This window comes from Rattus rattus, chromosome 2 (genome assembly GCF_011064425.1).
Source record: "Rattus rattus isolate New Zealand chromosome 2, Rrattus_CSIRO_v1, whole genome shotgun sequence".
NCBI lineage: Eukaryota > Metazoa > Chordata > Mammalia > Rodentia > Muridae > Rattus > Rattus rattus.
Genome location: NC_046155.1, coordinates 117483487 through 117511461, shown reverse-complemented (window position 1 = coordinate 117511461; position 27975 = coordinate 117483487). Strand labels below are relative to the sequence as shown.

At 44.7% G+C, this 27975-nt stretch overlaps 1 protein-coding gene across 1 annotated transcript in view; it reads left to right on the top strand.

Annotated features, from left to right (window-relative positions):
* The window catches only part of Efl1 (elongation factor like GTPase 1), a 122478-nt gene extending 101203 nt beyond the window's left edge, over positions 1 to 21275 (top strand). Inside the window, exons 18-20 of the mRNA XM_032893298.1 lie at positions 5623 to 6602; positions 15995 to 16179; positions 20926 to 21275. Coding sequence (XP_032749189.1) covers positions 5623 to 6602; positions 15995 to 16179; positions 20926 to 21114 — 1354 coding nt within the window. The 3' untranslated portion in view covers positions 21115 to 21275. The remainder of the gene's footprint in view (positions 1 to 5622; positions 6603 to 15994; positions 16180 to 20925) is intronic.
* The last annotated feature ends 6700 nt before the right edge of the window (positions 21276 to 27975 follow it).

Below are 27975 nucleotides of genomic sequence, written 5' to 3'. Positions count from 1 at the left end.
CAAGCTGATTTGAAAATTTGTGTGCAGATTTTCACCAAAGGTCCAATAATAACCAAAGCATTCCCAGCTGGGTGTTGTTACTGGGCTAAAAGATTGAGAATAAGTTTCTCTTTAGAGCAGCAGTAAGATTGTGGTGTTGAGCACAGAAGTGATGGAGTAGAATAGACTCCAAAAATGGCTTGCAGTGCAGAGCAGTGAGGATCTCACAGGTTCTCCAGTAAACAGTGCTACCCAGTTGGATAGGGGGGAAAGAGGGGTTCTTATTTCATATCCTACTTGGAAGAGTGTGTGAGGTAAGTTGAGGTTAAAGTGTGAAGACTGGAAACTGTCTACAGTATAGAAGACACTGTAAGGTAAGGGAATATGTACAAGAAGTGGGTAAGAAAATTTAAAGACAAATGATTAGTTCATCTTCAACACAGCCTGTAGAGTGAGAAGTAAAGCACCAGTGTGCTCTAACCTTTGCAATACCTGCATCACGTGAGGCTTACATCCTCTTGGCTAAACAATGCCTAAAAATAGCTGACAACCCAAAAGGAACCGCTACCAACACTCACAGGCATAGCACAACAGGAATCTAAGGGCAAAGGGCAATGGAAAACGTACTGAACCAGTTAGCACTCGATAAAAGCAAATGAAAACTGATGTAAGAAACTGGGATCATAGTTGGAAACCCTTGCCTTGTTACCCCAAAGACCTGAATTTAATCCTTGACCCATATCAGAGAGCCAGAAATGTTGGCACTCACTGGTAATCCCACTGTTGGGATGGGGCAACAGGCCGACCTCTGGGGCTTGCTGACCAAATAGCCTGCCTTAAAATCGAGGAAGGAAGGTGGCATCTGCAGCACACAGCCAAAGTCATACTCTGACCTGCTCATGTGTACACACACACACACACACACACACACACACACACACACACACGTACGTACGAAGATACCGCTGTACCCAAAGACATAGATTCTCAAGTGATGGAGGATTGTACACTGATACACTTGCCACACCACTGGTAGAAGTAGGAATTGGTACACTATTGGAATCTGGTTTGTGTTGTGTCCTAAGAAAACAGTCAGTTCCTCCAGCTTGGCAAATCTTCCGTTTCTGCATCTCTGTATGTATAACAAAGCCGGGTAAATGTTTGTTAAGGATGAGTGCTCTCGATGACATTCTTGTTCTAGGATAGGTTCTCTCTGCTTGGCCTGGGATGGCCTGAAACTCTCAGACTCCAATGATCGTCCTGCCTCAGCAATCCACCACCATAAGTAGGTTGTCACAAATTATGGTAGAGACTGATTGAGGAAGACACCATTGTTAACCTTTAGTGTCCACATGCATACATGCACACACACATGTACTTGTATATAGATAATTAAACTGCATAGTTTAGGTGTTTGCATTTAAATAGGTAAAACAGAAAAGGGGGGCAGATTATAATAGAAAGTTATAGTTGCCTGCCTGTGAGGGATCTGGAAGAAATGGGGACATGCCTTATGGCTAGAGAAACTGTTTTTAGCCTGGACAGTGGTTTACATGGATGTCCACATTGAGCTAAATGATTATAGATCAGTTGATTCTTTGTGGTAGTCTTTGTGACTGTTAACATCTCACGGTTATATTAAGAACACCTATGGCCTTCTAAGACTTTCTAGTTGTCATAGGACGTATATTTCAACTTTTTCACCTATGCATGGTTTGTATATAAAGAGGGAGAGATTGTCAGCTGTTGTCTCCAAGCCAGAGGAGCTGCCAGAGTTCTCAGCATGGAAATCTTAGATACAGAGCAAGAACCCACATGAAGCACAGCCACAGCTATATAGAAGCCTACCGCACTTTTCTGACTGTCTGTCTATCACCTATCTATCTGTCCATCCATCCATCCACCCATCCACCCACCCACCCGTCCGTCCATCATCCGTCCATCCATCCCTCCGTCCATCTGTCCATCCGTCCATCTGTCCATCTGTCCATCCATCCATCCATCCCACCCATCCACCCATCCATCCATCCATCCACCCACCCGTCCATCCATCCATCTAACAGTAGCACCAGGGTCTGCATTGCCTTGATTCACAAAGCTCCTGTTGCCTCGTAGATTTGACAGCTGCACACTTCCTTCCACAGCATGGAATGGCTTTAATTGTGTGAGCAATTTCTATAGCAGACTTCTTGGAACCTCAGACATTCAAAGTGGTGCATAGCTTTTTTTTTGTTACTTTATAACAAAAGGTAACAATATAATAGTATGGTTGTATTTTCTCAGTTTCAATAGCTTTATAGTTGGTGTCCTTAAAATACCTAACAAGTATTCTCTATAACTTTAAAACTACTTTCCACTCCTGTGACTTTCCTATTTATTTATTTATTTATTTATTTATTTATTTATTTATTTATTTATTTATGTGTTCGTGCTTCTGTTTTATTGTTTCATGTGCATATTTGGGTCAGGCATTACATATGCTTGTAGGTGTGTGTGGAGGCCTTGAGTCCCATTCCTCAGATTCAGAGCATCCCAACTAGACTAAGCTTACTATCCAGTGAGCCCCAGGAGCCCAGTGTCTCTTCCCTCAGCACTGAGATGGCCAGCACAAACCAGCAGAACACTGGCTTTTTTCACATGGGCCCTGGGGGTTGAACTGGGGCCCTTATGTTTGCAGTGCAAGCACTGCACTGAGCTATCTCTCGACCACTTTATTGTTTTAAAGAGTTCCGCTGTAAACTGGAGGATGGCTCAGCAGTTAGCTCTTTCAGAAGACCCAGATTCCAGTCCTAGCAGCCACCTTAGGTAGCCCACAGTCCCAGGAATCCTATGCCCTCTGGTCTCTGGCCACCTTCACACACATGATGAACATAAACTCATATAGTACATACATACACATAAATGAAAAGTAAACCTTTTTAAGAACCTGAAAATTAAAAAAAATAATAACAGTGTAATCAGAGACACATTTAGATTCATGTCCAGCATACCCTTAGAGACTTAATCTGAGATAAGGCTGGACGTCAGTCTGTTTGTTTCTCTTTTGTCTGTCTTCCTTTCTTTCTTTGTTTCTTTCTTTCTTCCGTCCTTCCTTCTTTCTTTCTTTCCTACTTTCTTTGTTCCTTCCTTTCTTTCTTTCTTTTCTTTTCTTTCTTTCTTCCTTTCTTTCTTTCTTTCTTTTTTTTGTAGTTTCATTCTCTTCTTACCCACCCTCCAACAATTAACTGACACATTTAAATCTTAGACCATTTGAAGTTTTCTCTGCCTCCTTACCTAATGTTTAGGCAAAAATAAGTCACTTTAAAAGGCCTACAAGAATTCTCAAAACAAGGAATTCTATCATGACCCAATGGGTTTGAGTTTTTGTTGTTTGTTTGTTTGTTTGTTTGTTTCCAGTAAATGTGTTTCATAAGTAGTCAAGGAGCTCCTACATGAATCTGACTTTTTATTTCTAATGACCTGAAACAAAGAATGCTTTGGGTTTTCAACAGTACCATTTCAGTAGCTCCTAACCACAGGAGTCAAGCTTGTGCCCAGCCAGGTGCCAACTGTGATTGGGTGGGATGCTCTGACCCACATTCCCGCTGTCCCACCCACTGAGCTTCTGGCTGCAAGAGTGGCTTTCTAGGATTGAAGCAGTAGCAAACAAGACCCTCAGAGTGGGAAGTGGGAAGAATCACACTTAGAAAGACTGGATTAGCTATTTGGGGCCAGTTAGTGGCAATTTTTATTCCATCTAAATACTTTTTTTTAACAAAAAATAAGTATTGAATGCCAGTTGGCATTTTAAATAATGATTATATAGATCACTTGACATCTTTAGCATAGATTGTTTTATAGTATAATTTTAATCATATTAACAGACTTAATACAAAATAAGGTTACAAGACCTATGATCAAAATCTAAATTTAGCATTGCGAATTTTTTGTTTATCATGCTGCTAAACAAAACTTTTACTTCAGTGTAATGTGTGTAATGAAACTCAACTTTTCACCACAATGTAATGGTGAGGAGCATGAAGCTAAAGCCAGAGCAAGATGTAGCTCCTAGGTCTCTACTGTGCAGCCTCGTGGATAGTATGAATACTCAGCTCGTTCTCTCCTCTACACAGTGAGGATCGTATTCGTGTCTGTTAGGGAAATGACACACTTGTGAAGCACCCGCCATAATGAGTCAGTATAGTGAGTGAGCACCACAAAGCAGAATGTCCACACGTGTGCATTCTTAGTGCTCTTCACTGTTATGTTCTCTCTCTGCATCTGAAGTATTGGTGAGATTGAACTCAGCCTCATCCGTCTTGTGCATCCTGGAGCAGGCATGTAGGCTGGAAGCATGCTAATCCGCGAAGGAAGAAAACCTGGCTGCTAGAGCCATGACTCTTGGTGGGAGTGACCTGCTACCATGCTTTTCTGCCTTCTGCACATTATCTGTTTCAGATTCTACAGCTTCTACAGCTAAAGTCCATTTAGATACCATTTCACTTAAAAAAAACAACAACAAAACTCTGTTGAGTTTTCAAATTTACCAAAAGGCATAAATAAAGTTCTTGGGCCATACCTACAAAATGTTAAAGACAGAAAGAAACCTAGGATGAATTGTCAGCACTCGATTTCTTCAGAGAATAAATTTCCCAGGGAAGATATCATTATGAGATTACAAAACTCAGTATAATGTACTTGTGCATGCACGAGTGCACGCACACACTCAAAGCTTTAGTGTGATTTGACAGTGTGCCCAAAGCTTTAGTGTGATTTGACCATGGCATAAAGAGGAAATAAGACAAAAAGAAAGATTGCCCAGTTTCTTCAGCAGCAGTAGCAGCAGAGTTGGTCCTTGCCAGTTTCCAGTCTCTGCCCTGGGTGAGCTTACAGCTGACGAGAAAGAAGCTAAATCCAATACTTGTGTGGAAGGGGAACTTTCTGAACTTTGTGCTGGATTAGGGCTCAAGCCCTGTGCTGTACAGCACTGTATACTGCAGACACTGTGAGAAGTTGTGTGGCCATATGAGGCTGTATGAATAATACTGGTTAAAAACCAGCTACACCAGTCACATTTCCAATGTCCAGCCACAGTGTGGATATTTACATCTAAATAAAATATGTTTCTTCTGTTGTGCTAGCCACATTTCCAATGCTAGTCATCACAGGAAGATAGAGAGCTTCCTGTCACTACAGAAGGTTCATGGTGACATGCTAGTCTGACAGCCCTGGGTGTTCTGGCTTCACGTGAGTTCTTTGTCAGTACAGAATATAACGTGAAGCTCTGACTGTCTCTTCAGAGGGATGATCACTGGGTTCTTCTTCTCCAGACTCAAGTCTGCCAAATTTGATTTTAAAGGAATCATGCGTCAGACCCTATTACAATGTTTATTTTCTACTAAAAACAATCTTACTTAAGTAGGTGGTCTAGTTGTCTTGAGAATGAACAAAGCAGCAACATCCCAGCACACACCTGGAGCTCCCCGGAGATCCGTTTCCATCAGAGGTCTCTCAATCCAAAGTGAGAGCACTGCGTGGATTGAGATAGAATGTAGCTGACAGGCCTGATAAAAAATGAATTTTATATTTCTGTGTTTTTCTATTATCTCTGTGGTGATGCAGGGCTAAGATTCTAACCATCTGCTATTTCTCTTGCTCTCATAGGTTTGCAAAGATTCACATCAGTGTATCTGAACCCATTATTCCATTCAGAGAGACGATCACAAAACCTCCCAAAGTTGACATGGTCAATGAAGAAATAGGCAGGCAACAAAAAGTTGCTGTCATACACCAAACAAAAGAAGAGCAAAGCAAAATCCCAGAGGGGATCCTCGTGGACTCCGATGGGCTTATCACCATACCCACACCCAATAAACTGGCCACACTCAGCGTCCGTGCCATACCACTTCCAGAAGAAGTCACTCGGATTCTGGAAGAAAACAGCGACTTGATTCGTTCCATGGAGCTTTTGACATCCTCCTTGAATGAGGGTAGAAATACTCAGGCCATTCATCAGAAGACCCAAGAGAAAATCTGGGAATTCAAAGGAAAACTAGAGAAACACTTAACAGGGAGGAAGTGGAGGAACACTGTTGACCAAATCTGGTCATTTGGCCCCAGAAAATGTGGACCCAACATCCTAGTCAGTAGAAGTGAAGATTTCCAGAGCTCAGTGTGGTCTGGCCCAGCTGGCAGAGAATCAAAAGAAGCCAGTAGATTCCGAGACTTCGGCAATAGCATTGTGAGCGGCTTCCAGCTAGCGACCCTCTCTGGCCCCATGTGTGAGGAGCCCCTCATGGGTGTCTGTTTCGTCCTAGAAAAGTGGGAGCTAAATAAATGCGCAGAACCGGGAGCAAGTGATAAACAGAGCCAAGGCCAGTGTGACCTGACAGGAGAGGCACAGGAGAAAAGTAAGACCTGTCTGGTGGGAGATGAGAACCAAGAGCAACGAGGTGGCTGCTCAGAGCCCTTTGAAGACACTTCCCAGAAAGGAGACTCTCCAGTCATCGACTGCTATGGACCCTTCTCTGGGCAGCTAATTGCCACCATGAAAGAAGCATGCCGCTATGCTCTGCAGGTGAAGCCTCAACGGCTGATGGCAGCGATGTACACGTGTGACATCATGGCCACCAGTGACGTCCTCGGTAAGGAGGGAGGAATGAAGACAGAGGTGCCCTGAGTGACAAGGTCTCCTGTATCCTAAACCCACTTATAGATCATCTGATTTACTAACAAATTAAGAGTTTTTTGAAAGCCAGAGACCTGTATCTTAAAATCTGGAGACAGAAAATATGTGGCTACTAAAGGTCTTTTTTTTCTTTTTCTTTTTTTTGGGGGGGGAGAGGAGGCAGCAAATATATCTTTTTTATACTTTAAGCTAAGATCTTTGATTACGTTTGAGTCGATTTACTTGTGCATGTGTAGGGTGGTAGATATAGATCTAACTTCATTCTCTGCAGTTAAATATTCAGTTTGCCAGTATCATTTATTGAATAAGCTGTCCTTTTACCAGTTCATGGTTTTGGTCCCTTTATGAAAATTTAGATGTCCTCAGCCCTGTTGCATATCTCTCAGGCTTGTTTTATATTCCTTTGGTCTACACGTGTGATTCTGTGCCTGGTGTCTCTATCTTTGTCACCATGGCTCTGTAGTATAGTTAGGTACAGTGTAATGTGACAGCCCCTGATATGTTCACAGATGGGCCGCTTGGCTGCCTGTGGTCTTTGTATTTCTGGACACATTCAGGATGGTTTCGTGCGGTTGTAAGGCCATCACTGGAGTCCTGACGGGTGTTACACTGAATCTCTAGGTGACTTTGGCTGATTACCATCTTTACGGTATTATTTTGCCAGCCCAGGAGCACGCAAGGGCTTCCACAATCTGTTTCTCTCCTTTACTTTCTTTTATCAGCATCTTAATTTTTTTTTAAGTGTCTTTCACTTTCTTGGTTAAATTTATTCCTAGCCTTTTTTTAAGCCATTGTGAATGAACTGTTCTCCGTAGTCTTCCTTCTTAGCAGTTTTATGATGAAAGGTCTGGCCTGTCAGGATATAACCCCAACTTGGCAGCACTTTTGTCTCAGGTGAGTCAGCATTTCAGCCCAGTAACCGGGCCACCCTGACTGGCAAGAGAAGCCACCATTCTTGTACTTGTAGGACAAAGGGGACATTGTAAATTCTCAGTCCTGAAGAAGAATCACTTGGGCTTTCTCAGACCTTTTAACCGCCAGCTATTACATCAGATCACGTCTGATTTTATAGGTTCCCTCCGTATAAAAGAAGCAGTGCTGGGACCTCCAGGCACATGGAGTCGGGTTCATGGTGACTGCTGGGGACCTTGGGGCGTATGGAGTGGGTTCAAGGTGGCCATTGCTGTTTGTTCTGTACTGTTTCACTGAGGCTTATTTTCTTCTATTAAATAGGGGAGGGGCAAGGAAAATAAGTCTTTGAAGATTATGAAAATTCAGGCTAGAACACAAGCACCATTCCTCAAAGTGTTCTGGCAGAGCAGATATCTTTTCTGAGGACTCTGGGAATGTAGTAGGGAAGAGAACATAAAGGATGAAAGTTAACCGTTAACTTACTGCCCTCGCTCTGGTCATGAGTCCCTTGGAGTCAGTACACAGTCAGTTATGTTGTAAGTAAGTTTGTTCCACTGATTAGTTTCCAAAAGAAGAATCTGAGTTGATTGATTGATTGATTGATTGATTGATTGCCTTTCTTTCTTTTTCTTTCCTTCCTTGCTTCCTTTCTTCCTTCCCTCCCTCCTCCTCTTCCTTCTTCCTCTTCCTCCTCATTCTTCCTCTTCCTCCTCCTCTTCTCAAAAGAAGTTTAGGCTTGTATCATTCTACAGTTCTTCAGGACAGCTGAGTGTCTGTATCAGCATTTCAGAACAGCGTGACTAAGCAAGTTAGGTAGACTCAGTCAGAGGCTGCTGAGCAGCCCTGCCCTGTGATGGAAATCTCTAAGTGTGGGCTGCACACAGTGCCCGCACTCTTCCTGAATGTAGCACCTCATGTAGCCTTGTCACCTAACTCACCTTCCCAGATCGTAGTCTGCATTTCCCTTGAGAGCCTCCTTAAAGACTGAGATGGAGCTGAAATCAAGAGACCTGGATTCCTTCAAATCCTGGAGAGCTCATCTGCATTCTTTTACTTTGGCAATCTATGTGCCCCGTCTGTTTCTAAACTTCTGGCAGTGGGAAGCTCAACTAATTCTCCTTTATTAAGCATGGCCAGCCTCCTGCTCATTGTGGTCAGCTCTGTAGTGAGCTTGTATTTGTGAACGTTAGGTTCCCGGTCTGGTGCTCAGGGGAAACGACCCTGATCCTCCAGCTGTTTCTGTGGGTTGTGGCCTTCCCTTCCACTGCTCCTTCACACACATTTCACTCAGTCAGCTCCCTTCCCAAATAAAGCAGCCATGTCTGAACCCATCACCCAGGAGACCAGCCAGGACACAAGTACCTCTCATGTGGGTAAGCATTCTTTTCATGAAGTTTAGGATGGAGTCTTTCTGGCCCCATTTTTGTTTTCATAGACATGTCTTCCCACCCTGTGCCTCCAAAATCAGTACTGGGGACCTCACTGCAGGGTGATTGCCAAGACTCTGCAAAAAATTAGGTAGTCTAATGGTCTATTTTTATGTGTCAATAACCAGAGTCTATATAATTAATTTTCTTATTACATGTTATATAATAAGCAATACAAGTATGTGAAGGAGAAAATGGTCAAAAAAATTTAAATTTGTCCCATGGATTCCTTTTCTGTTGGTTTTGTTTTGTTTTTCTGCATAAGTCAGCTATCAGTGAACCAAGTGTTCTGGCGAGGTTTCAGTCCTTCATGTCTGTGATGCCCTGGTTACCAGCTTACCAGTTATCTGAGAACGGCAAAGGTCTTTCCTCACCTTTCTCTCTGGGTCATGCAGATGTACAGAAAAGTGCTTTCTTGCTATTACCAGGAGTGTCCCACTGTCTCTTCCCAGGAGTTACCAGGAGTTACCAGGAGTGTCCCACTGTCTCTTCCCAGGTCCTGGGCATATTCCTCGTTTGGGAGCAATGAGAAGGCCCGTCTGTGCTGTATTAGTGCTGTTATTTTGGTGGGCCCAGCCTGTTGTAAGCATGCTGGACTCGCTGCTTCAACCAGCATCCTCCTCCACCCACTGTGCATCTACACCTACACAGAATGTGGGTGCGGGCTCTCACCTCTTTCTTTCAGAAGGATTATTTGGAATTGATGCTCTTTTCTTTTTCACCGTCCACAGGATCTGTTATCCTGTGACTTTATTGGATTTTATTGGTTTTTTTTTCTTTGTATGTGTGAAACGGTCTTCCTAAAGCCTCCAGTCTGTGGCGGTCCTCCTTGTGCCTCCACTCAGGAGAAGAGAAGCATGTTTCCTCCCCAAACCGTCAGTCCTACATCTAGCATTCAGAGTGGCATGTGCCATTTTCTTCTTCACAGACCCTACACCAGGAAACTGCATTCTGCACTTTTGTCCTTTGTCTCCTGAAGACAAGTTTTCAGCATAACCCAGAAGCAAGAGGCAGCTGTCCTGTAACCAGGTTGAAAGTCCCAGCAAATTGGTCACCTGAAACCACACCCAGCCCCTGTGGTGACTCATCCTCCCTGGGGTAATACTTCAAGGTACCAGCTGCCATCCTGTGCTGTCTCTTCACATTGGAGCGCCTCACCGGCTACCAGACGCAGCCTGTGGCTTTGCAGAGCCAGCTGCCCGTCTGGGCCCAGTTGTTTGCGCTCTTCTTTCTGTGGCGTGAAGTATGGCTTTCTTTTGTCTGATTGGCATGGAAGCCCCACTCTGCCAGCTCTTGCATGTGCAGCTATGTATGTGGTTTGGTTAGAACAGACATTGATCTCCAAAACCCACTGGCTACCATCATCACCATCATGAATCTGTCTGGATATTTTTACCCTCCCTCTCCTGGATTGCTTTAAAATCCCTTCCTGGAGCATTTCCCTTGAAGTCTGTTTTTGTTCTGGCATTTGGGGGACTCTGTTTTGGACAGCATAGAGTTCAAGGTCCATCAACACAGTCAGCTGTTGATAGAGGGTTTTGTTTTGCTTTTTTTTTTCTTTTCTTTTTCTTCCACATTCCACAACATGAATTGGAAAAAGAAATGGAGAAACTTTCTCTGTTTCTAAATCCTTTTTACTTCTTGTCTCGATATCTGGAGATCTTCCAAAATAACTTCAGACCTTGTGGACTGTTTCTTTTAATTTTGTAAGAATCAATGATTTTAGATCCTTTTTATTTAGCAAAAATGGATTTCCTTTTTATATCTTAATTTTACATCTTAATCATTTCTATACAGATTATTAAAACATATCCTTCTTTACATAAATAGAATTATATATGATCAAAATGGAAAATTTTATAGGAAAATATTCATTTCCAAAGTAGTTTATTTTAGAAAAAGATCCCAAGAAAATGTCCTGTTTTACTTTTAGAAACACTTGTAAAAAGGTATCTATGGCTCTATTATTATTATTATTATTATTATTATTATTATTATTATTGTTTACCTATGAAAATTCCGTTTAATGGGCTTGTTTGCCTATCATAGATACTGCTTACCTTGTCATGTGACTGATCAGTTGTTACCCTCTGGCATTACCCTCAGCTATAAATGATACTCACTCATCTTCTTGTCTGGCAGTGCTAGAATTTTAATCACAGCTGTGATTATTGGCTTAATTTGACATGTAGGAGTTAGTGTTGGCATTGTTAGAGCACATGCACTGGAACAAGCTGAAAACACCTGACTATCGCTGTGCTTTTAAAGCCCTTTTTATTTTCTCTCCATTTGAAGTCCTTTGAATATTTAGGCAGTATCTCATAATTTTCAACAAGGTCTTGTTGAGCTGCATGTATTAATCTTTAAGCCAAGCATAATTCTTGTCTTGACAAAGGAGGAATTAAGTAGACAAAGTTTAATAACAGTAAGTGAATAGAGTAAAATCCAGTTGTCTGGTGTACTAGTTTACAGTGGCCTGTTATGAGAAGCTGGGATTAGTGGAATGGCAAACGGGTGAGTCTTTCCAAAGTGATAGGATGCCGAAGTGGGCCTGGCTAGCCTGACACTGCAGGCGTGGCCAGCCAGCATCTACTGCCACAGGAGCACAGGAGCACAGCTGAGCTGACGCTCATTCCTGATTGGCTTTATAGGAACTGCTCATGCTCCCTCTCTGAGCCCAGACACTGATGTTAACCCTACAAAGTGGCACTGTTAACTTTGTCCCAATTAATCAGGGTCCTTAGCTAGTTCTCTCTGAGTATGTGTTACTCTGCCAGTTCCTTGTCACCTCTAGGTTTGATTTTCCCTTATCCATCTGTAGGTAGTTGACAAGGACAATACAAACGTAAAGCTATGTATGCACAGAGTCACTGAAGACTTTCCAGGGATAGGTCACCCTGCTATGCAACTTCCTCTAACCCTGTACCTGAACTTGTTTGTAGTAGCAAGTAGCTTGAAAGCCCAATGTCTACCGCTTGCTTCAGCTCAACTTGACCCAATCTATCCTGTTAGCTGCATTTGCTTGATTTCACATTCTGGCAGGAAAACACTTTCATGTGACCTTGTTCATAAGACTTAAGGAATATCCAGTGTCCATGTGTCTGTGTATGTTTGTCTGTAAGTCGACCCCATGTATTACCAGCAATAATGAATCATGAGATGAAAGAAAAAAATCTTCCTTGCAAGTTGGCCTTCTATTTTATTTATTTATTCATTTATTCATTGTCGTCCCTTTCCTTGGGATGCTGTGCATAGTTGTGAGCTTATGGTATAAGTAATTTAATGTTTTATTGTTCTTTTTACAGCATGCTTCTGTTTGGCCACTTATTCATGATTTTCATTTTAACCTCTGCAGTAATTCCTGTGAACTTGACATGTTATAATTTCCTCCCCATTCATCCCTGATTTGGAAATTCGTTATTTCATCCTTGTGTGTTATGCTGTGAACAGCCACTTTGTTTCCTTTATTCAGAAAGACAAGCCATTCTTTGCCTCCCATCTTTAGGAATTGTAGGTTTATCTAAGCTGTTATACTAGAAGAAGATGTGAATTTGTAATGCTGTAAAAGAGTGCTCCATGGAGCTGACATGGGGAGAGATTTTAGCCTTCAGTATCAGACAGTCCAAGGTGTTGGAGAGTGTCCTTGCATCTGAAGTGACTATTTACACACATGCTATGCTGAAGGAGCTGTGGCTCTGAGTGGAGTCCTCCAGTGCACACTGAGCTGTGAGCAGTTCATCTGGGCTGGGGAAGCCCACAACTGTGCTCCCTCAATGGTCTCTGTTCATAGGAGCTGAGTTCCTGGTGATACGCAGGACAGGGACAGGCTGAAGCACCGATAGTGTGGACATGACCAGAACCCTTGTTGCCGTTGTTGTTATTGTTGTTGTTGTTGCTACAGCTGCTGCTGCTGCGGCTGTTTTCCTGAAGAACTTGAGTTGCCTTCTGTAGAACTCAGGTCTGAAGTCACTTGATCAAAGGAAGGACTGATGCTTCTGTCCCAGTGAAGGAATAACATAACAAAGTATTTACAGTGAGCAGCCTGGGTCAGAAACTCGTGTTGGTTTCCCAGGGACAGCAGTGGCAGCGTTAGGTGGTGTCTAAAGGCTTCCAAGCTTTGGGCACAGCCGTCATGGGAGCCCAGTGACTATGGGAAGTTTCCTTACAGTGTTTTCCTTCCCTGGGTGATCCATCACTCGGCCTCTGTTGAAGGACATAGTTCTAGTAGAATTAAAACTGAATGGCTCAAAAGTGCATGATTAATTGCATTCAGTTTCAATTACGAGTATTGATCCCCACTGCTGCTGTGGCCCCGGAGGAGGAAACTTGGCAGCCGGAGCAGCAGCAGTCGCCTGTTTACCTCATGAGCCTCCTCACAGCTCGTTTACCCGCTTTCCTAGTCTTTCTTACCCACTGCTCACCAGGCACTTCATAAGCTACCTTCATGTTTTTCTGAGAGTGTGGAACAAGAGATAGTTCGGTGGATTAACTGCTTGCACCACAAGCCAAAGGACTCAAACTCTAATCCCTAGAGCAAATGCAAAAGCCAGATGTGTGCTGTGAGCATCTGGGATCCCAGCACTCTTAAGAGGGTGAAAGTGGAGACGGTAGGAGCCCCAAAGGTTCACGAACCAGCTACCCTGGTGTACACAGCAGTAAAACATCAAAGAGACCCTGTCAGCCACACAGAAGGTGAGGACCTACTCCTGAAAGTTGTCCCCTGACCACCACGCAAATACTGTGGCGTGTGCACACCAGCATAAACACATATACACACACACACTGTAATAACAAAATGTTTTTCTTACAATAAGATAAAGGTGACTTGTTCACATGTACTGGGAATTTTCCTAAGGGGTGTGTGTGTGAGAGAGAGAGAGAGACAGAGAGACAGAGACAGACAAAAAACTAAGTGTAGCAGAATGGAGATTATTTAATCAAAGCAATAGTTGTGATTTCTTTCAGCATTGACTGACTGCTCTTAAAACTCTGCATTGTGAGAGGCAGGTAAATAAGTCAAACTGATTCATTTAGGAATATGGCTGGGCTACAACAGGAAACTCTCAGCCTGTCACTGAAAGTCAGGCTAGGTACCTGTCTTCAGGTGACTGAAAGGCTGGCTTATAAAACAGGAGTTACAGTGTTCCACATGATAAATCTAGGACTGGTGAGTAAGAACTTCAGGGGATGGGCAGAGTTTAGCTCAGCACTTGTCTAGCTGTCAAAGATAGATGGTTCTGCCCAGGAGCAAGCCAGGTTTAGGTGACACATTTTGAATTTACTTAACTTATCTGGTAATGGTTGCTGACTTTAACGTGCCTTCTAATTTACTGCTTTACGAGTTTCTAGTTGACATCCTCAGTACTAATGACAGGGTAGGCTCCATCCCTAGAGAGTGGTTTGCCTTTGTGCTTGGCTTTGAGCTTAGAAGGCAATCTGCCTCACTGTGGAGTGCCGTTGGCATTGTAAAGCAGGGGTGGTGAGCGGGCAGGGGAGACGCGTGGGGTAGGTCGTCCTAGGCATCTCCCCTAAGATTCACTTACCACACAGACGGCATTTAAATTGGCTCTCTGACAGAGTTTGTTCGAAGAAAGGTATATGGCTTCCCAGAATGCTCACAGGAAAGTTATGTCTACAGGATCACAGAAATAAACAGAGTAATGGCTCTGGGGCTAGGTGTGTATGGATGCGTACCCATCATACCCAATGCAGCTGCAGGCTGTGAGAGCCAGGTAGAGCAGCACACTGGTTTGGAGCACGAACATTAGCATGCATCTCCAAGAAGCAGTTTAGTAGAGCCCTGAGCGCTCAAAGAACTTGGGTGTCAAAGAGCATTTAAGGAAGAAGTTAGAAGTTGCCTGTTTCAGAAATGTGGGGCAGGAAGAAGGACATGGTAACAATGGAGAGGCAGTGCCTTCCGTGGCTAATAGAAGGGTCTTTGTTTTAATCCTCAAGGCCATGTGGTGCATTTGTCTGCCATGGTCTCCATTGCTCCTTTCTAATCACTGCCAGCAGAGGGGATCTGCAGAGAGGAAGGTGTGAGGCAGTGCTGCTCTGAGCCCTCAGTTCCAGGGTTAAGAAACAAAGATGAGTGAGTGAGGTGGCCACAGCGGACACATTCCCTTGTACTGAGGAGAGGTCTGAGCTTCCTGTGCTGTGAGGGAGACTGACTCCGCTCAGCTGCGTCTGCGCACTTAGCACACGCCCAGATCACCTCTGCAATCACAATGCCTCTTTCAGCTGCAGGTGAAAGGTGAGGCTTTACTGAGCATGCCTGCTCGCTGCAGGGAGCTGTTCAGGCTTCTCTGTGGTTTTTAACTTACCTCTGTTCCTCTCAGTCATAGTAGAAAGGATGCCCTGAGCGCCCACAGACATCTGTACAGGATGCCACTCCCAAGGGGCACGTGTTCTCCTGAGTGAAAGGCGAATCTTACCTCGAGATAAATCATGTCAGGCAGGAGAAGTTGCTAAAACTCTTTTGATGTCTTAGAGATTGTTAGCAGACAGTAAAGAATCCAGGCATGATTCATCTCCAGGAGTATAAATGCCCATTCTCAACACTACTTAAATTCTGTCATTTTAGGAAAAATATGAGCAAATGTTCACATAGGTATGGTTTCTGATTGGTATAAGAATGCTGTCGTCGATTGCTTGGTTACTGACCTCAAACGGTCTCTTATCACCATTGTGCTCACCATATTAAGGATATCCCCAGTTCCTAAAGCATTTTAATAGTTATAGGAACCCAGTCACACTCCTCTCATTGGATTTCATACCCAGAGCTGACTTTGCTTGTCATCCCAGAGGTCATGCTTCTCACCACGTGGTGGGGATTGTCACTGCAGACACAGTTTGGACGCATGTTATCTTTTATATGCAATTTTTTTCTAATTTTGCCCTTTTAATTAGCAGTTAAATATTCATGGTATCATTGCTAGGCGTGTAGACTGTTATGGCCTTGGGTCAAGTTGTGATGAATGGATGAACTTAGGGAGTTTTGGTTTTGTAGGCCGAGTCTATGCTGTGCTATCAAAGCGAGAAGGCCGAGTGCTTCAGGAAGAAATGAAGGAGGGGACGGACATGTTCATCATCAAGGCTGTGCTGCCTGTGGCGGAGAGCTTCGGCTTCGCGGATGAAATCAGGAAGAGGACCAGCGGACTGGCTAGCCCCCAGCTCGTGTTCAGCCACTGGGAGGTGAGACGCAGCCCTGCCTTCCCTAGAAGCAGGCACGGGTTAAGGGACACTGGCCTCTTCCGGCATGAGGGCCCAGGCAAGGGGACAGTGAAAGCTGGCTTGCAGCACCAACATGCATTTTGTTTATAACCTAAAATCAAAGAGTCGGAACATTTAATCCATTTTCCTCCTGCCACAGACACACAGTAAGTTAAAGAAAAATGACAGCATTTTTTAATGTGGAACTTGAAGTCTTTCCCTTGGGGGCAGGAGGACGGGGAGAGAGTCTTCCAGTACAGGCGGGGAGAACTCTTCAGGGAAGATCTGCAGTTTGTCTTCATAATCTTCAGCCATTCTGGAGGTTGGGGTTCCATGGCTTCCCCAGAGGAATGGTGTAGCTCACCGCACCCTTCCCTTGACCACACATGGAGTCAAGCACACAGCAAGTCCTTCTGCAGTCACAAAGGGACACTCAGTAGGTACACTGCAGGGAAGAGAAGGGGGTTGTGAATACTGTGTTCTGAGTGTGTGGGAGGCATCAGGTAGACCTTCCTGAAGAGATCCTTAAAGGAAAACTAGCCATCAACTAGCAGAGAGAACGCCTGATCAGAGGAGGATAGGCCCGGAAAACGGAGTAAGGAAAATCCTAAAGTCCTGAACAGAAGTCTTTTAAGTGAAAGCTGAAGAGAGTCTGTCTCAAAAAAGCAGCAGTTTTTCTCTTGTTCGTAAGAAACCTAAGTAATTCTAGTTCTCTTCTTCCGTGCTGCTTTGTGACTTGGGAGTCAGTGGTGTTGCTATGTGCTGGGCTGGCTTTTGCATTCTGACTCTGCAGCTTCCTGGGACAGTGCAAAACTTCACTTCTGGGATAATTTATGAGGAGCACCTGCCTAAGTCCTGTGTTGCAGGCCTTTGCTGCTGGCCCGAGGTTCCTTTGCACTTCTCTCACTTCCTGTAGCTCGATGGCTTTCTTCCTCTAGGACCCTTTAAACACAGAGCTTACATTTACACGGTCAGTGAAGAATGGAAATAATCAAGGAAGACAGTGTCCAGTCCAGAGAACTGGGCGTCTGCTTTCCCAATGAAATATAATGCCCATAATGTGTAACAGAACCAGTGTCCAGTCCTAGCTGCATCTCTCTAGGTAGCATAAATAGCGTTAACAGGGCCTCCTGAACACTAAATGGATGTTCTTCACCATTGCCTTCTGACCAAGTAGCCTTCCTCTCTGTTTCTCGTTGTGTTGATACCATCTGGGGCACTGTTCTCAGCTTGTAAGTAACCATTTCCCGTTTATCCAGAATTCTAGCTTTTCAGCTTGGGTTTTAGTTTTTTTACATAAAGCACAAAGCAGTAAGAGAGAGAAGTAGATTTAAAGTGGCAGTACCTGAAAACTGGAACTGTCTGCTGGAGTCCTAGTGACCAGGTGTGTCAAGGCAATACAGCTAAACATTGTTTGCAACTGAGTGAGGTGACCCCGAGAGGTACAGCACTGGTCTCACTGGTGCCGCCCCTGCTGTCAGAAGTCAGGCTTTTGACATCATAGATGACAGCACAGCTGGCTTTGGTCAACACTGGCACAAGGAACTGTTATAGTGTCTCTGATCTGAACAGGGGCATTGGGTACATAAGGCTTAGGGCTTTCTATAAACAGAGCCTTAAATAAGCCTTCATTGCCATTGGATGAGTGATGTAGCATTTATTTCATTTTTGTTTTAGAAGCTCATGCAATGAGGGAGCTATGAATAAGTTTCTCAGGTTGGCCCTAACTTGCTATGCAGCCACAGATGGTTTTGGATCCTGATCCTTGTGCGAATATCCTCAGCGAATATGGTTATATGTTTACACCACCATGCCTGACCAACTTTGAAAATTATTTTATGGAGTCTCTTTAAATGTTTATGAATGGGTCTAGGAAGAAGGCTGGTGCCAGAGGGGGTGCAGGGGCGGGTGTATAACGCCATGGCTCTGCAAACATGAGAGCTTGTGTTCAGGTCTCTAGCACCCATGTGAAAAAACAAGTGTGGTTGCAGATGTCTGCAGCCCTAGCAATGGGAGGGTAAGACAGGCAAGCTCTGGCTCACTGGCCGGACAGCCTAGGGAAGGCAACAGGCATCTTCCTCTGGCTTCCATGTACACATTCATAGCCATGCAGCCACACGTTCATATGCATGCAGTGCACACACACACACACACACACACACACACACAAATTGAAGGTTGTCCATCTTTTCCTGGTTGGCAAATATATTATGGAGAAAAGGGATAAGACTGCTCTAACAGAGGTGTTCCAAAATACAGTGGGCCAATTTCTCCTTCCAGTCTGAGAAGGTGGTACGGAGTTGGCACGTGGCTATATGACAGCCCAGCTCACCCTGTCTTTCCTTAATGGTCATGGTAATTGGTCTACCTCCCACCACAGCTCTATCCCAGCCAAAAGGGCTGGGGCTGCAGAAGAGGCCCCAGTCCTCAGTACATTTTGGATTTCTTCCTTATCCTATCACCCAGAACAAATCATATGGCCACATCTAGCAAGGCCCCACCTAAGGAAGCTGGGAAATGTAGTCTTTAACTAGGTCAGGAGTCCACAAGCTGCTGCTCATTGCCTGTTATTAGAATATAGCCTTTATCAGCTTGCCTGGTATTTTCTGTAGCTGCTTTCCAAAGAGTTAAATAGTTAAGATAGAATTGTTTTGAGGTGTGTCTAGCTCTTACAGAGTATCCCTGCTTCCCCAAAACCCAAGTGGCCATGTGCCCATCTGTCTCTATAGAACCAGGAGAATAGACACATGGAAGAACAGCAGGGTTTACTGTAGGCGAGCCTTGCACAGGAGCCATGGTGAGTGTATTATACTTTGCATCGCAGAGACATTTTTTTTTTTTTTTTTTTGAGCCTGGGTTGAACTTACACACTTAGTAATGTCTAAAACTATAGCATCTGGAACAGCTGCAGGCAGTTGTTTAAAAATAAAACAAAACAAAACAAAAAATTCTTAATAAATAATTTGAGAAAAATTTTGTCAAGAAAACTTCTGTCCTGGTTGTAAGGCCTTCCTTCTGTCCTTATCTTGCCACCTGCCATGGTCCTATTTCCAAAAGCTTCAAATTTTTTAAAGTCTTTAAAACTGCATCATAATTAAATGTCACTGATCTGGTACCCCCGCCCCCAGTTAGGTTTAGAAATAACATGGTTATTGAGATCTGCCTTCTCACTCCAAGGATTTTTTTCATTTGTGTTCAGACATACCATATAATTTACAATCAAGAGCTTTTGAGAGAAAGTGCTTCAGAAAATAGAGGAAATGAAATTACAGGCATTTTCCACGAGGAAACCTTTGAAGTCAGCGATCTCATAATTTCTTTCTAAGTTTTACCCTTCTTGCAAAAGGGGGGAACAGAGCTAATAACAGACACGGAAGGGAAAGTGTTCTCAGCCAGCGCTGTTGCCACACATGTCAGCCCAACCCCAGATCCACCACTTCATCCTGAGGTGACCCTGGGGGAGACTGCTGAGGAAGGTGGTTACCAGAAGTGCTCCCAGGAGGTTATTTTGGGTGTGGTGATTCCCACCTACTTGACCCAAATGAAATGGAGCCCCTAAACCCTAAGCTTTCCCCTTTAGAACTCTGTGTGTGTGTGTGTGTGTGTGTGTGTGTGTGTGTGTACATATTTATGTGTACATATTTGTGTGTACATGTATGTCTGTGGATGTGTGTGTGTCGGTGTGTGTGTGTGTATGTGCATGTATGTGTCCCCATATGTATGTTCATATGTGTGTGTATGCTTGTGTACATGCTTCCCCACACACATGTGTCTATGTGGGCAACAACTCTCTTGGGTGCCCTCCTGTTAGTTAAAAGGTGGTATACACCTCTAGCTCTTGGTTTGGAAAATTGGTCTGAGGAGTGAGCTCTGGATAGTCAGGTTCTGTGTGAACCAGTGAAGAAGGATCCTTTCCTCTAATCTGATGGCAGTCCTTGCTCTACTAGACAGCCATAGCAGACCAGGCTTCTTTCCTCCATCTCCCCTGTGTTGGAGTTTCTTTGGCACATTGATGCAGGCAGCTGCAGGATGACCACACAGGTGTGAGAGTGGTGAACATGAAGGCAGAGACCCTGGCCAGGTCAGATCTCCACACACAGCATGAAATCCTTACAGCCAAGGCCCTCAGGGAACCTCCAAAGAAGATAGTTCATACAAGCAGCATCCCTGGAAGCCTCTAAGGAGAAAAACTGAGCCAACCTCAGATGTCTTTAGCAGAGGTCCCAGCAAGATAGGACCCATTGCACACAAAGTCCTGGTTCAGTCCTCAATACCATATAAACCAGACATGGTCACACACTGGTAATCACAGCACCTGACAGGTAGAGGCAGGAGGGTCAGAAGTCAGCTTCAACTACTGAGTAACCGGTTTCTGACCCATCATGGGCTACATGAGCCATCACCAAAACAATAAGCAAGACCGTGTTCACAAAGTTGATCATCATTAACGACAAGGGCAAGATTAGTGAGGATATCAGTCAGGTAACGTTCTCCTTTTCATTAAAGATGAAGCTATTTCTTTCATGCTTCTGAAGTGTTTCCCTGAGAACTCAGAGTGACAGATGTTCCAAGTCTGTTGAATGGACACAGCTCCCATGAGTCCTCATATTTGTGTATTACCATTCCTAGGAAGATGAAGTGTTTATTTCTGGACTTGTTTCATTAGCCAGAGACTGATGAAATTAACATCTGCCTCACCTGGCTCATGCTGTCACCTTCCTTTACAAGGTCATTCCCAGTGACCCATTCTGGGTGCCAACCACCGAGGAGGAGTACCTGCACTTTGGGGAGAAGGCAGATTCTGAGAACCAGGCCCGAAAGTACATGAATGCCGTGCGGAAGCGGAAGGGCCTCTATGTGGAAGAAAAGATCGTGGAACATGCAGAAAAGCAGAGAACCCTCAGCAAAAACAAGTAGCTAAGAGGAAGCAGCTACTGCTAGTGGTGGGGCCTTTTCTAATGAATTAACAAGTATTATCAAGGGTCTAATCTGGGAAAATCTCATTTTGGTAAATTATCTGTGTGGATTCACTTTCAATAATAAATATGGTCTATATATTTTAAAGATGTCAGAGAACATACTTTCAAACTGTTTCTTTAATTCTGTTTCACAGTTAGAGTTGATTGTGTTATGAAGAGTCTTACCACAACCCTCTTCAATGAGGAGTGTGCCGAGGTCAAGGCATCCCTTGGTGCTAAGCGCTGCTGGGCAGACACCATAGGCGGAGCTTCATCTCTAGGTCCTGAGTGGCTACTCAACTGGCATTAGTTAGTCATTTGTCATGTGCCCAGGTTGACCCCCTGTGAGCTTCACCTGAGTTACTGACTTAGTCCTTGGTCAGGGTGTAACATCACTGGAGAGAGCACGTACCTGGACAGCAACACTTCTTCAAAGTACCAGTCAGTGTTAGCAGCCAAAACAGCCTGCCATAGCCTGTGCTTCATGCCCCTTGACAGAGTGCCCTCTCCTTCCTAAATTAGTGTCCCTGAGCTTTGTGCCCTGGACCTTTTTATTAAAATAGAAAGGAATTTCTGTGATCATGTTTATTGTTCCTTCTTAAACACACCAAAGAACTATAAACTAAAGGTTAATGTGGATGGGCCACTGTCAGTGTTTTAAATGGTTTTCCTGTCATCTGAATTGCCTTGTTTAGGTATCCTCATTTAAGGAACAAATGCAATGTGATCAAAAGTCAATCCTGTAATTTCTTATACTGTGTAATAATGTTATAGTCATATGAAGGATTTTTATATAAAATTATCACATCTAAAGTTATTGAAACTTCTTTAATGGGTATTCTTAATAACCTATGTCACTCTTAATAGTGGTTGTGGATACTCTTTCTTTAATCTTCAGATCCTTGGCATAGCTAGTTGTGTCTAATTGACCCAGACTTTAAAGAAAGTATTCCTGGATAACTCACTGTCTGTTTAAATTTAACAGATAATGGAAGCTAAATTAGCCTAGGAGCACGTGTTGTCAAGTGTAGGTTCATTTAAACTTTTGAACGGTAAGTAAAGCTAGCTGACTGATCGCATATGTAGATAACGTCATTCAGCAGTGCCATGAAATGTTCCCATATCCTCTACACTTGGTCTGTATATGAAAGAGAGGCTAACCCAGAATGATTTGGGGCTCTCTACAGTTCCATTGAGCACAGAAATGGGGCTCTCAGGATTGTAGAAGGCTACTTTTCTTTCCCCATACCTAGGAAGCACACTAATGGGCAGCACAGTGTCACAGGGATACATGAGCAGAGGTGACACTGAGTTGCCACTTACCCTCCCCAGCTCTAAGGACCCAGCTTGGGGCCTTGGTCTTGAAACACTATCCCCATCTGTGACTGCAGAACAAGACTCCTACTGTGTGCCCCATACTCTTCCCAGATTCTAGCCTCCACTTGTTAAATTTACTGGAAACAAATCAAGAAGCTTGCCTGGACGTGGGGGAAACTCTGTTAGCACTACTTTCTCAGAGTCATTTCTGAAGAGTGCAGTGGCAGCAAGGAAGGCCAGCGTGAGAAATCTCAGAACTAGGTCTGCTCTTGGCCTGCCTGCCACAGCTGCTGCAGACCCTGCCTCCCTGTCAAATAGTAGAGGGCCTTAGAGACAGTTCTGAAGAGAAGACACGGGTCAGAGGTGGCTGGTGGACCTAAGGCCAGACTTGCTACTTCTTCCCATTTAGTCCTGAGCACAAACAGTGGGAGAAGAGGGCTAGGAGGGACCAGGCTCTGGGACTTCCTGGCGGGAGGAGTCGGCAAACCCTTCCAGCTCCACTCCTCTTGGGAGGCCAGAAGGGGCCTGCTCTTTGGATATAGCCTCTGTAGAGTCTTGAGGAGTAGCCTTCTTCAGTGATCCTAAGAGGGTGCCTAGCATGAAGAGGAAAGGGTTGGGAAGGTAGCTTCTCTTGTATGTTGGCACATATAATCATTTGGCCCTCATAGCTATTAAAATGGAAATAGACGTTATTGGAACCTGGTAAGGAGTCAAGGATGTGCTCAGGTGGGTGAGCAGCTGTGGAACAGAGCTCTCCCACCAGCATCCGCCTCCCCTTTCCAAGAGTAGGAGAGCCTTGAAGAAAGCAGTCCACAGTAAACTGGAGCTACAGTGGTCCCACACGGTTAGACACAACCCTGGTCTGTCAAGTGACTACACATAAGTACCCATGACAACACAGTAGGACTAAAACCTCCTAGGAACATGACAGTGGTCTTTAAGGCAGAGGGGAACATTCGTTAGCCTGATCTGTTTTACACACTTGGAATTGACAAATACATCACAGATGGCTGAGATCTGGAAGGCTGAGCCTTTGACTATCCTCTCCCCATCTCATAGGTCAAGGCAACCAATGTTCCTCAAAGGATTCCTGCTACTGTGAAGAAACTGTGGGTGGAGGTCAGAGTGCGAAGCCAGATTATACCAGAGCCATTAGCAAAGGAGTCAGGGAGACAACATCTGTATCCCACATTCAAGCTGTATGTATGATAGCTTGTAGTTTCCCCCTCTATCCAAAAGGGGAGAGAGATCTAGAAAACAGCCCCACACTTTTCCTTTCAAGAAAGAGTCGAGGAGCTGCGGTACAGGAAGTAGTGTGGGTTTGATCGTTCCACATGGTCAGTCCACATAGGTCATTCAGCCACACTAAGATAGATAAGACCCGAATAATTCAATGACTGTTGGCCTTGACTGTTTGGCAAAGAGGTAGTACTATTTATTTAATTGCTGTACCTGTAGAAATGAAGCTAGGGCTGTGAGTGGTCATCCATTTCACATGGCCAGCCTCAGAGCATTACGGCAAAGATCAGTAGGGGAAGATGCATGACATACTATGTGGGCCCATTCCAGAGGGCCGTACTGAGTGAGAGAAACTCACTTTGTAGTAAGTGGACACACTGCAAGGCAGTGGTCCTCAAAGCGGTGCTGTGGACCAACAGCATGAACTGGTCACCTGAAAGCTGGTCAAGAAAGGCAGATCTTCGGCCCTTCCTGGAATCCCCAAATGGATCTGGCCTAGCCAGCTGTCTAAAACGTGGCCCTGGGGTGTTCACGCCCAGGTTTGAGGGACACGAAGCATTCATTATGCGTTTTGTATTCACTATGTGATTTACAGAGGAAAATGCACACTTCTCATCCTGCAGTAATCATGGCAGTGATCATCCCTTAAGAATAAGCAAAATTTGGCTAAACATTATGTGGATATTCTTCCCTTTTATACTAGATCCAAAAATGCTTAAGGATATGTGCTCTGTTTTTGCCAGAGTAGGATTCCCAAGTGAAAGGTAAAAGGACAAAATTTAATAACAAAAAAATTAATGTGAAAAGGAGCATCCACCTTTCAAATGGCCTTCCTCCCACCTCTCAGGGCTCGCAGGGCCAGTGGATGCCACTACGATGAACAAAAGTATGATGGGAAGATGGGAACGCTGAAAGGAAGAGCCGTGCTTGCATGGAGGAGGTGGAACTGGAGACAGGGTAGGTTGAGAAAGGGCTGAGGCTGACGGTGGAACAACTCAGTGACCAATGTGGTGGGGTGCAGTGGGATGGGGTGGGGTGCGACGACCTGGAGCCTATGCAGATTCACCTCTGGAACATTCTCCCTGCCTTGAGATACCCCTGGCTTTGGGCAATGACAGACCCAGATGAGGACTTCCTGGAAGGACCACCGTGGTCCATGATGCTGCTGAGGGCCCTTTGTGAATCAGTGGTCCTGATGGTCCTGAAGTGGACAGGAACCTTCTAGGTGTCTGTGATCTGTGCCATGGCTTGAGCCATGTTGATGTCCATGGGTTCTGCTGCCCCATGGGGGTTTGGGCAAGAGGATGTGAGTAGCCAGTGCTGCCATCTGAAGCCCTGGTGATATCAGGGTCCCTGCCACCACCGAGGGCCAAGTCTGGGTCTGTGATCCTCAAGCAGTGAGGTCTGTGTTGGTGTCAGTTGCCAGTGTTAACTTCCTAAGACTACTCACATGCCCATAGTCTGTGCTGCAGCCTGAAGCACGCTGTTGTCAGGAGCCATGCTGCCACTGGGGTTCATATTGATATGGGTGGTCTGTGGTGCCATCTGAGGCTGCCCTGAGGACTTTGCCTGGGTACCTGATCCTACTGCAGGCAGGTGCCATGTTTGTGGTCTTGCTGTCACCAGAAACCATGAAGAAGTCCTTGTCCTGAGCTCCAGCTGACTGTAAAGGAAGTCATCTTGGCAGATATACAACTGAGAAAAAAGGACATGGACAACTTCTGTGACAACCCCCTCCTCTCCCCACCCCACCCCCAAAAGGAAGCCATCAAAGAGAACTCTAAAAATTGTGGTAAGGATGCTGAAGTATAGATCTCCACAACTGATGGCATCTGACAGAGGTGCAGCTGAAGGAAGACCCGTGCTCCAGGAAGTGTATGGACAACACAATTGCACTTGTTTCTGTTGGTTTTAACTTGTTGGAAGCGAAGTCACAGGCCAGGGGGCTGGACATGGTAGGACTGGGAAGTGAGTATGACTGATCAGGTGTATGAGGTGAAAGAATCAATAAAAATATTATTTGGAAAAAAAGATGTCAAATTTCTGTATGAAGCGTGGGCCGATGGAGGAAGAGTTCACCTGTCTTTCAAGTCCAGTAGCCAAGGGAGGAACGGAGTGTCCACAGCTCACAGATCTGGGTCACTTTTTTTTTTTTTAAGTCAAAAAGACCAGATCAAACTGGAAAGGGTTGTTTGAACATCAGATTTAGATGCTTCCTTTTTTATTTGCCCTAATTCAAAAAAGAAACGACCTTCTAAGGTGTCTCTCTCTCTCTCTCTCTCTCTCTCTCTCTCTCTCTCTCTCTCTCTCTCTCTCTCTCTCTTTCCCCCAACTCCTCTTCCCTCCCTGAACCCCAGCTTCTCTTTTCTCCCAGAAAGCTATCATGCGTAACCCATGAAGTCACTGGAAGAGCATGTGTTTTATAAGCTACCCTTCCCAAGATGGCGGCTCTGAAATTGACTCCCCTGTAGAGAACACTGGTTCAGGTTCGAGAAGAGTTTATTACCCTGCTTCCAGAGGCTGTGGAACTTTATCTTTTCCACTGTCACCTTTTACCCCTTCAAAATAAATAGGATTTGGCATGTGGGATGGAGTTTGATACAGAAAAGATGTGTTCACTGATCAAATATTTCTTTAAAAACGAGAAAAGTAACCTTGTGTCTGAAACTGAAGATTGTAGGTACCCCAGTTTTTGTTTCAAAGTTTAAGTGATTTGTGGAAAAATGATACCCTGGACTCAAACAGTATATAGATGCAAAGAGTGCTTTATTCTGCAGAAGTCCAGCATGCTGGGGTCTCCCCATTACCAAGATAGACATCCAAGTGAGCTTGCAGGCCTGATTTAAAGCACATTAGGGAATTCCTGGGTAGGTGACCTCTATGTTAATCTATTGGGTCCATCTCTGCAGACATTCCATTACTGGAGTGTGGTGGCTGGAAACTTGCTAGGGAGGTCTGGTACCTGTTGGCTGAGGAAGTAGCTAAGGAAGTCTGGAAACTGCTGTTGACCCATTGTCCTTGCCTCAGACAAGGTGGCAAAGCAGCGTGTGAGGCCTAGACTTGCCTGGAATTGCCCAGTTCTTGGAAACAGATTTAGGCCTAGTCTCCTTAACTGCCAATTTGAAGCCTGTCATGGAATCAGCCTAGCCTTCTCAAAAGTTAATTCCCTTGTTCAGAAAAGGTGAATCTGTAAGCAGCAATCAACCTCCAGCAAGCTGAGCAAATTGACCTGTAGCTTCCCACTGCCTCCTTTGCAGCCAAATGTTCTAGAGGTTCTCAGGGAATCCCGCAGAGCAGTGCCAGCCTTCACCCTGTCACTTTTGGGGGGAGGGGAGGCACCGCGGCACACTGCCAACTTGTTTCCTTCATCCTCACCTGCACCCCAGCCTTTCAACAGCTGCACTGCTGCCAAAACCCCAGATCCCATCACCACCTTTAAAAGTCACTGAGATACTAGAATTCCTAGAGTTAATGAGATTGAGGTGTCTCTTGGATATCAAGAGAGTAAAAGCCCATAGGTGGCTGCTTTGCAATTCAGGTGGACAGCCACTGTCCTGTCACACACACCGTTAGCTATCACAGCCACTCTGTCAGCTTCTGAGTATGACCAACTCCTCAATGGAGGAAGCTAAAGCTCCAAGATACTGCATATGCCCCCGAGGTTCCTCTACTCGAGGTGGAGTAGATGGATTGGTGCTGCACATAACAGAAACCCCAAGTAAGGAGCTTCAAGAAGCCAGGAATGCTGGTGGTACATGCCTATAATCTCAGCACTTAGGGGGCCGAGACAAGGATCCCACAATTTGGAGGGCAGACCCAGGCACAAGAACTAAAACCAACAATGGAACAAAACAGAAAACCCACTTGGGGAGCCTGCTCCCAGCTGATGCAATGAAGCTACAGCTCTCAAAGTCCAGGATGCCCTCTGTCTCCTGATGAACCTTACCCATAATCTCTGTGCCCAGGTTTGCTTTTTTGTTTTAAGATTTGTTTTTAAATTGTAAGTTCGTGGTTGGGGTGGGTGAGCATGTACAGGGAATTGCAGGTGCCTGAGGCAGCCCTGTCTTTTCAACAATATATGTACTTAAGTGGAAAGTGACCATACACTTCGGCCTGACAATCTGCTTAGCAATTCACAGGAAGGTCGAAGATGCCCTAACAAGGCTGCACACAGTTTCCCTAGTGTCTAATGGTGGAGCACTGCCTTAATCAACATAGTGAGTGAATCACTGATGTTCTTTAGAAACACTAGAGATGTTTACTT